The sequence below is a fragment of the Bos mutus genome, chromosome 25 (assembly GCF_027580195.1).
Source record: "Bos mutus isolate GX-2022 chromosome 25, NWIPB_WYAK_1.1, whole genome shotgun sequence".
Taxonomy (NCBI): Eukaryota; Metazoa; Chordata; class Mammalia; order Artiodactyla; family Bovidae; genus Bos; species Bos mutus.
The window spans coordinates 14,090,052-14,099,207 of record NC_091641.1 but is presented as its reverse complement, the minus strand read 5'-3'; the positions used below and the strand labels follow the sequence as shown (position 1 = coordinate 14,099,207).

At 59.1% G+C, this 9,156-nt stretch overlaps 1 protein-coding gene across 2 annotated transcripts; it reads right to left on the bottom strand.

The window, feature by feature from the left end:
* Positions 1–111: 111 nt before the first annotated feature.
* ASL (argininosuccinate lyase) lies at positions 112–9,126 on the bottom strand. Of its 2 annotated transcripts, none has more exons than XM_005889883.3 (17): positions 9,064–9,126; positions 8,807–8,861; positions 6,204–6,398; positions 5,789–5,872; positions 5,465–5,521; positions 5,262–5,359; positions 4,025–4,102; positions 3,836–3,913; positions 3,400–3,452; positions 2,979–3,041; positions 2,487–2,601; positions 2,261–2,345; positions 2,104–2,163; positions 1,778–1,861; positions 660–740; positions 404–510; positions 112–297 (listed from the first exon to the last, which is right to left on the bottom strand). In XM_005889883.3, exons 2-17 carry the CDS (start codon positions 8,816–8,818, stop codon positions 126–128), a joined length of 1,422 nt encoding a protein of 473 aa, XP_005889945.2. In that variant the 5' UTR covers positions 8,819–8,861; positions 9,064–9,126; the 3' UTR covers positions 112–125. The 2 variants fall into 2 exon arrangements, with proteins under 2 accessions (XP_005889945.2, XP_070218822.1); XM_070362721.1 differs by lacking the exon at positions 9,064–9,126 and adding an exon at positions 8,017–8,109 and having other exon boundaries at positions 8,807–9,057.
* Positions 9,127–9,156: the final 30 nt, after the last annotated feature.

Here is a 9,156-nt window from a genome sequence, read left to right as displayed (position 1 = left end):
ACCCGGTTCTTCCACCTCCCTGATGGCCTCTACTGCCCGCTCAACAGACCCGCTACCCGTCAGAGCCCACCACTGAGGCAGACAGGTTGGGCAGGAAACACACACAGCCTCTTCCAGGGCCCGCTTTATTTGGGAGAGGCGTGGGGAGGGCTCTCGGTCTGCTGTGCCCGGAGGAGAGCTCGCAGCTGGCCGATCTGCCAGTCGACGCTGGAGCGCGCGGTGCCTCCCAGGGCCTCGTACTGCTCCACGCTGTGTCCGTAGTCCCACACGTGGCTCACGTCGCCCGAGAACAGGGGGCTGAGGGGGAAGGCAGAGGTGGGCCAGGACCTCTTGGCCAGCCCAGTCTCAGAGGGCCTGGGCTTGCCTCCCAGCAGATGGGGGGAGGACAGGAAGGGGGACGCACCTGATGGTCTGCAGCTCCTGCAGTGACAGCTGATTGAGGGCGACCCCCTTGGTCTCAGCCATGAACACGGCTTTCCCGGAGGCCTCGTGGGCCTGGCGGAATGGCATCTGGGAGAGCCAGGGAGGAGGGCAGTGCTGACACAGCTTTCTCCACCCCTTGTTTTGTTGGGGTGCTGGCGCCCCCATGGCCCCCCCAACCCCAGCCTGGGGAACATCCCTGTCCCCTGGCCCCTCCACCCTGGCTGCCTCACACTCACCCCTTTTCGGACCAGGTAGTAGGCGAGGTCAGTGGCTAGCATGTCAGGACTCAGAGCCCGTCCCATGTTCTCACGGTGAATCTGGGGACAGCAGGCCAGGCCAGCAGTGAATCCAGGGGCCCTGGGTCCTGGAGCTGCCCGCCCCAGACCCACCCCGCTCAGTCAGGATGCCCCCTGCCTTGGGCAGACCCCCTCTCACCCACCCTGTCCTGCTTTCTGCTTGAGCTACCATTTCCCAACTATTGACAAGTGTTAGCTGTGTTACCAGGGCTGCCTCCTGATGTTTAGAATGCATCAGAACCACCTGCAGGGTTGATTAGACTATAGATCGTGTGGCCTATCCCAGAGCCTGTGATTCAGTGCAGGGGGGCCTAGGATTGCAGGTCTGTCAAGTTCTCAGGTGATGCTGATACTGCTGATCCCAGGACCACACTTTGAGAACCACTACTTTAGAGACGTACCCTGAACTATATTTAGAAATGAAATTATATGCCAGGGATTTGGTTAAAAACAATGGTGGGCGGGGTAGTGGGTAAAGATAGTTGAATGGAGAATGGCCTGTGAGCTGACTGTTGTTTAAGCTGAATGCTGTTACTATGTAGGGGTTCATTATGTGTGCATGTGTGGCTGCTCAGTTGTGTCTGACTCTTTGCGACCCCATGTACTGTAGCCCGCCAGGCTCCTCTGTCCATGGGATTTCCCAGGCAAGAATACTGGAGCAGGTTGCCATTTCCTCCTCCAGGGGATCTTCCCAACCCAGGGATCGGAGCCAGGTCTCCTGCATTGGCAGGCAGATTCTTTTACCACTGTGCCACTGGGGAAGCCCAGGGGTCATCATACATCCTCTCCACTGTTGTATATTGAATTCTCCCACAGTAAGTGTTTAAAAAAGAAATCTGGTCAGGCCAGTTGAGGGGGTCCTTGGATCTAACCCACTTCCATTCTCCTGCAGCAGCTTAACTGTGTCTCTTCACTGTTCCCAGGGCAGGACCAAGCACATACCCCCTCCCTCTGCCCCAGGTCTTCCGGACCCACCCACACCTGTCTCCTTTCAAGATCACCCTCCTGGCACACCACCCCCAAGTTTGAGAGCCTCGGGGAGAAGAGGTGTGTCTTGCCTGCAGGGTAGAGATGACACCAGTGGCCACTTGGAGGACAGCGCTCATGGTGTCGGACACTTCAAACACGGCTTCCTTGTCTTCCTGGGAGACATGTGGCAGGAAGTAAGGCCCCAGGAGCTGGGTCCCCACGGAGGCACCCCCACTGCCTCCCACTGGGAACACACAGCACCTCATACACCCCACATTGAAGAAGAGGAGAGAGCTCTCAGGGTGGTCAAGGGCTGGGTGTACATGATGGGAGGTGGCAATTCTGTGGGGCCCCTGCCCAGATGAGCCAAGACCCCAAGAACTGGTGTGTGAGGTAGAACAGGCGGGTCCCGAACCTGTAAGTCCTTGTTGTAGGTGCTCGGAAGTCCCTTGAGTGTCATCAGGAGCCCAGCACACTGCGGGGAAAGGGAGGACTTGGGAGCTTGTCCAGGATGTTCCCTCTGGACCCTTGGGTCAGCCCTGAGGCTGTGCCCCCTTCCCTGCCTGGCTCACCCGCCCAAACACTCGCCCCGCCTTGCTCCGGATCAGCTCCAGGCTGTCTGGGTTTTTCTTCTGGGGCATCAGACTGCTTCCGGTGCTGGAGACACAGATGTTGGGGCTGAAGGGGCTCCTGCGCCACTTGGCTGGTCTGCTGGGCAACTCTGCCCAGGGTGGGGGTGGGGAGGAATCAAGCCCTTCCGGGGGCTGCAGGGCTAGGCGAGGGTGGGCGCAGCCTCACCTGTAGGCATCTGAGAGCTGCACGAAGCTGAACTCCTTGGTGCCATAGAGGATGAGATCCTCAGCCATCCTGCTGAGGTGGGTCATGCACAGCGAAGCCCAGAACAGGAACTCGGCTTGTGGGAGAAAAGAGAGAGCAAGCTGTCTGCTCACCAGGCCTGTCTTGCTGCTCACCCAGCCTGGAGAGGCTCCAGGTGGGCCATACGGGGGTGGCAGGAAGCTGGAGAGGAACCAGGGTAGGGGGAACAGAGGCAGCACACACTGCAGGGGACTGGCCCTGGAGGACAGGCGGGCTGGCTCCCAGGTTGTTATTGTTTAGTTGCTAAGTCGTGTCTGACTCTCTTGCGACCCCATGGACTGCAGCCCAAAAGGCTCCTCTGTCCATGGGATTTCCCAGGCAAGAATCCTGGCATGGATTGCCATTTCCTACTCCAGGGGGTCTTCCCGACCCAGGGATCAAACCCGCATCTCCTGCTTGGCTCCCAGGACTCACCCACAAAGTCTCGCTCACTGGTGGCATCCATGCTGTTGAGAGTGATGGCCCCAAAGTCCAGTTCTGAGTGAGGTGGGAAAGGGAAGGCAATAGGGCTGGGCTGGAGGGCTGGGAAGGGCCTTCTCCCTTCCCCGAACCAGGTTGCCCAGCCACCCCCCCTGGACCACTTTTCAGGGAGGCAGAGTAGGGAGGGACAGAAGTTGAGGAGGTCTCTTGTACAGGTCCCAGGAGGGAGGTGGGAGTCCTGAGTCTCCCTGGCTCTACGTACCCCTAGCATGGCCTCCCCAGGCCACTCTAGCCTCGTGTCCACAGAAACAAACCAGAGTTTCACCCGGACCCCTGCCCTCTCTAGGTGTGTGTCTGTGGGACCTGGCAGGTACTGAGGATGGTCTCCCAGGAAAGGAGGGGCAGGGTGCCTCACCTGCTCGGAGCAGTTCCCGGTCCACACCCAGGGGGTTGCCTGCAATGGCCCCGCTGCAGAGTGGGGTGGGGTTCTGAGTGACCAGGGCTCCCACAGGCAGGCCCTGGCCGCACACACATGCACATTCATGCTGCGTGCTGGTTGCCAGGGCCAGAGCCTGGTCAGCTTGGGAGCCAGACACCTGTCCCCACAGGTGGGGAAACACAGCTGGCTGGCTCTCCAGGGAGCCCTGGCTTTGCTGTGACATACTCGTTCTCATCTTAGAGCTGAGGGCCCATGTATGGTCCCCTTCCCACCCTGGACAGGGAGGCTGATCGCCTGGCTTCCTGTCCCCCTCTGTCCTTCCTGGCTCCTCCTCTTCTGCTGAACCCCTAGGACCACGTTAACTAGGTGGCAGGAACCCCACTCCACCCTCTGAGCACTGGGCCCTGCTCACCTCCCCAGGGGCAGGACGTTGATCCGCTTCCGCACCTCCAGCAGCCTTTCAGAGTCTCTGGTCAGAGCCACGGCATGGCTGTGGAAGGCCAGGAGGCCAGAGCGTCAGGGCAGCCTGGCCTGGCCCCTCCCCTCTGCCACGCCCCCAGTCACATCCTCCATCGCGAGTCTCCATCATGACCCCTCTGACCTCAGGATCCAGTGGCTCCAGCGGATCGGCTGAGCCCTCTGCAGGTGTGTGTACCCTGGGAAGAGGACATCACGTTCCCTGAGGGGAAGAGCAAGGACAGGGTGTGTGAGGGGCTCTCAAGATTCAGGTGAGGCCTGCCTGTCACACTTGGGACCCTGCAGGCCTGGAGCCCTCTTGGGAACAGCAGGGCAGGCTTGCCAAGGATCTGCCTGTTTGAGGGACCAAGTGACCTGAAGACAATACATGGTGTCAGCGAAGGTTGGGAAGCAGGCAGTGTGCTGGGCCGTGGCTGTGGGGCCTTCAGGGGATGAGTGTAGGACCTGATGTAGATCACACCTTCAGCTCCCGCCTCTGCACCTTGGCAGCAGATCTGGGCAGGAGCCAGGGCAGGGAGGAAGGTGCACGGCCGGTACCACTGGCACTGAAAGGCTGAGTTTGTGAGCATGAGAGGAGCCCTGGAGGAGCCCAGAAAAGCTGGGAACATTTTAGCGTAGGCTACACAGTAGCAGAGATGCTGTGGGTGATGGTTCTGGTTTGTTAATATTAATGACTTTATTGATATATAATTAATATACCAATCACCCATTTAAAGTGTACCATCACCCCAAGAGAGAAACCCTTACTCATTAGCACTCACTCCCTATTCTCCCAACACCTGTCTCCCACAGGATGACATTTCTGGGCCCTTGTTTTCCCCTAGTTGTGAAGTCAGTGAAACTGGGGTTACTGGGAGTTGGGACAAGGAAGGCTCAACCCCGTCTCTGACACAAGTAGACTCTTCTCAGCAGTCATGTCACAGAGCTTTGGGATGAGGTCAGTGGGAGGCAGCCCTCAGCTCTCTCCTTTGCCTGTGGTGCTGGGCAGCGATGGGCGACCTGAGATGCAGGCAGCTGAGAAGGGACTCTCTGGCAGCCCCAGCAAGCCAGCCCCTTCCTCAGGCTTCAGGGCACCTGCCTGGTGCCTTAGCCTCCAGCCTGTGAATCCACAAAGGGTGAGCTCCCCTGCGTGTCAAGCTGGGCCAGCTGTGGGTAGGCGATGCTGAAAGAAATGGCCCACTGCTGGCTGCTCTGCCTCACTCGGCCCAGGAGTTCTGGGGCTCCCAGTACCCCAGAGCCTGGCCCCTCTGCCCTCTTCACCCTGCCACTTAGGTCTGGCATTCAGGCTGCCTGTCTCAGGGGAGCAGAGACCTTGGCTGCCCTCCTGGCCCTCTCTGCCACCTGGTGACCCCGGGACTCACATCTCTGCCCGATCCACCATGGTTCTGATGAGTTCGCAGAGGAGGGCTGAGAGCATGGAGCAATTCTGCCGCATCCACAGCCTGAGGTCAGTGACCACCTGGGGGGAGGAGGAGCTGGCACTCAGGGACTCAGCCCTAACTCTGCTCCCTGGACCCCCCAAGGTTAGGAAGGCCCCCAGTGCGGGGCAGGGAGGTGGCGGCACCTGGTCGTTCCGACTTCGTCCCGTGTGCAGCTTCCCCGCGGTTTCACCAATGAGCTCCTGGGGGTGGAGAGAGGCATGCAGTTGGGGTCTGCCTGCTCACAGCCCTGTGGGGTCAGCTCAGGCAGTTCCACTTCCTCCCTGGCCTGTGACTCTCCCTCCCTGCCCTGGGGTCCCCTAGATCTGCCTAATCTCTGCCATCTCTGCTGCTGCCTCCTGCTCTGAGGTCCCAGTGATGAAGTGAACAGAATGGTGGTGCTTATGCTCAAGTGGCCCCAGGCAAGGCAGAGAGGGGAGGGGTAGGGGATGAGGCAGTGGGTGTCACACCTTCAGACGCCGCTCATTGGCCGTATGGATGTCCTCATCATTGGGGTTTAGTTTGAAGGTGCCCTGAGCCCACTCCTCAGCTACCTGCAGAGATGGCAGCAACACAGGGGGTCAGGAGGGCAGGCATTGGCAGCTGAGTCCTGGCAGCATTCCGCGCTTGCGAGCATCTCAGGTCCAGAGCACCTTTCTCAGGAGCCACAGGATCACAGGGGCATTGAGGGATGAAGAGAGATGGTCAGCGCTGCACGTGGTTGAAGGGCACCTCTCTAGGCATCTGATCACTACAAGGGGAGATCCCAAGCCTGTCATCTGGGGATGTTACTGCAGCCTGTACTTGGGGATTTGGTGAAAGCCTGCGTCCACAGCAAGGGGTGAGGGGCATGCTCTGGGGTGGGCCTGGGGGTGTGGAGAGTACCTTGTCCAGGCCATGGAGTATCTGGTCCATCTCGGCTTTGGTGAGGAGCCCCGCCTTCTCCAGGCCCCGGCTGTAGGCTTTGCTGCCCTGCACGTCCGCCTCCCAGAGGTGCCGGTCGTACGTGATGGATGAGTTGAACTTTTCCATGATGGGGTCCACTGTGCCCACAAACCGGCCACCCCATAGCTTCCCGCTCTGGCCAGAAGGGCAGAAGCGATTAATCTCCTCCCCCCTTGAGAACAATGCCTCCCACAAAGAGCCCTCAGGAGAGTTACCCAGTCTGATGGCAGTGGGAGCCAGTGGGTAGGGTTATTCTCACTGGACAGATAAGGAAACTGAGGCTCAGAGAGGGTCAGGAGCTTTCCCAGAGTCGGTCAGGGAGTGAATGTGGGAACCTGACTGGACACTGAAGTTAGGGTTCTTTCCCATCATGGGGCACTGAGGACATAAGTTCTCCTCTGTCCCCCTGCAATGTCCCAGACTTCTGTTAGCCACCTAACCATAGGCCTTTATATAACCTCTCTAATCTCAGGGTTGCCCCTCTACACAAAAGGAATAAGAATAGTATTTATCTGGTGGGGTTGTTGTGAGTATTCAGTTAGATTAAGCTAATTGCGTATACAGCACAGTGCCTGGTACTCAGTAAATTCTAGATATTATTCAGGGAGGGGCCGAGGACTACCAGGGGTCAGGGTGTGCATTAGCTCCACTCCTGTTTTCTGCATGTCCCCCTGGGCTCTCCACCACCACCCCAGGCTGGGAGCTGACACTTCAGTGCCCAGCAACCTCAGCTGCCAGTGGACTCTGCCCTGCAGATGCAGTCTCTGCCCTCCCTGTGAGCTGGACCCGCCCCTCGCCCTCATGCTGCCCCGCCAAGCCCAGATCTCCAGCAAAGCACCACGTGGGGCCCTGGTCCTGACCACTGGGGCCCGAGGGCCTCGGCCAGCCAGTCAGGATGCAGAGCCAGGCCTTCAGCAAGGCGTCACCTGGCATCCCCTCCCCCAGCAGGCCCCTGGACTCCCTTCATGGGTTGTTAGTAATAACAGCTATTTAACAACTGGGGCTGCAGCCAGACCAATTAGTGCCAACCCACAGGACAGCCTGGGGCAAGCAGAGGTCGCCCAGCGCCCTGGACTCCTGAAGGCAGTCCATTCTGCATTGGAGCTTGGGTCCAAGCTCCTACGCTGCTGGCAGGCTTAAAAGGACTCCAGGGGGATGTCAGAGTGAGATGCTACCACATGTACACCAAGGGAGGGGCGAGGTGGCAGCAGAGGGCACGGCTATGAACCAGGGCATAACTGGGCCAGAAAGATGTGAGGGGAGAGGGACATTGATTGGCTGAGAGAAAAGAGCAATAGCTATTTTTTTTTTTAATTTTGCCATGCATGCAGGTAGTGGGATCTTATTTCCCTCAACCAGGGATTGAACCCTAGCCCTCAGTGGTGAAAGCCAGGAGTCCTAACCACTGGACTGCTAGGGATTTCCCAGCAATAGTCAATTTAGAACACACACAGGAAACACCAGTGTTATCCCTCTTAATGTCATTAGCCATGATTTATTAACACCTACTATTGCTTGGCCCTGTGTTAGGCATTTCCAGATGCCGTTATACCCTCTATGAGGTTACCCCTATTTTACAAATGAGGAAATATGCTCAGGGAGGTTGAATGACTGCTTCAGAAACCAAGTCTGTTTGGCTGCAAAGCCCAGGCCCTGCCACAGGCCCTCTGCCATGACCCAGAAGCTAGCAGAGCAGACAGTCTTAACCCATTTATTCAGTAAACAAACTGAGGCCCAAGAGGAAGTGACTTGCCAGCTAATGGGTGCCAGAGGGGTCTGGAACCCACACCTTGTGATTCCCAGGCCCAGGGTTCCCTTCTCGGCATCAAGCAAACAGCCCTTTTACCTGAAAGTTTCAAAGCAATGACCTCACCATCTGGTACCTCACAGAGGAGGCAGACAGCTAATATTCTCCCCGTCAGCCAGGTAAATTGAGGCCCAAGAAAAGGGATCTGTGCCTCAGACTCCTGCCACTCGGTCAGGGAGAGAACCCAGGAGTCCTCTGGCTCTGAGGGGGAGGGGCCAGTGGGACAGGAGGCCACCAGGTCCCTGGAGCCACAAGGCATGATTCCCTGCCTCCTGGCTCTTAACAAACACAAGAATCACAGGGACAACTGCTAAGGCAGGGGAGGGGCACAGGATGGGGAGGGGTGGGGTGGGGGTAGGGGGTGAGTGGGAGGGAAGAAAGGAATGAACAGGTTGGGAGGCTGAGTGAGTGGGAGGCACCTTTCCCCGCCAGGCCGAGAGCGCTGTCAGGTCAGGTGAGGTCAGAGCTGCTTTCCCCAGGAGTGCGGGTTGGTGGGTTTGCCACACAGGCTGGGGAGGGGTGAGGGACGCGGGAGAGCAGATGGTGGTGGGGACACAGGAAAGAAGGGACAAAATTATCTTCCGGGCTCTGGCAGGTGCGCCAGGGAGCCTGCCTGGAGCCAAAGAGGACAGTACCCCAGGGCGACAGGCGCAGGTCACGCCCCGGCTGGCTCCCAGGGCGCCCCTCGTCCCCATTTGGAGGCTTGGAGGACGAGCGTCCCCGAGGTCCCTCTCACCTCCGATGCCATGTTGGGCGGTTCCTTGTCCTCCGGGAGCCTAGGTCCTCCGGGTCTAAAAAACAAGGCGGGACTGACGACCTCCTAGGCCACCGGGCGGGGTCCCCCGGGCGGGTCCGACACCGGGTTGGGGCACCGCGCCTGTCGGAGGGCAGTCGGTGGAGGAGGCGGACGTGGGCAGCGCCCAGCGCGCTCTCCCGGGTCGTCTGCGTCCTCCGCTCCCGCCCGTCCTGCCAGTCCAGCAGCCGAACACTTACGCAGCCTGACCGCGCCGCGAGTCTCTTGCCCAGCCGCTGGGCTGGGCTTTTCTGGCTGGGAAATCGTCAGCAGCGGCTCGGCGCTGTCCCCGC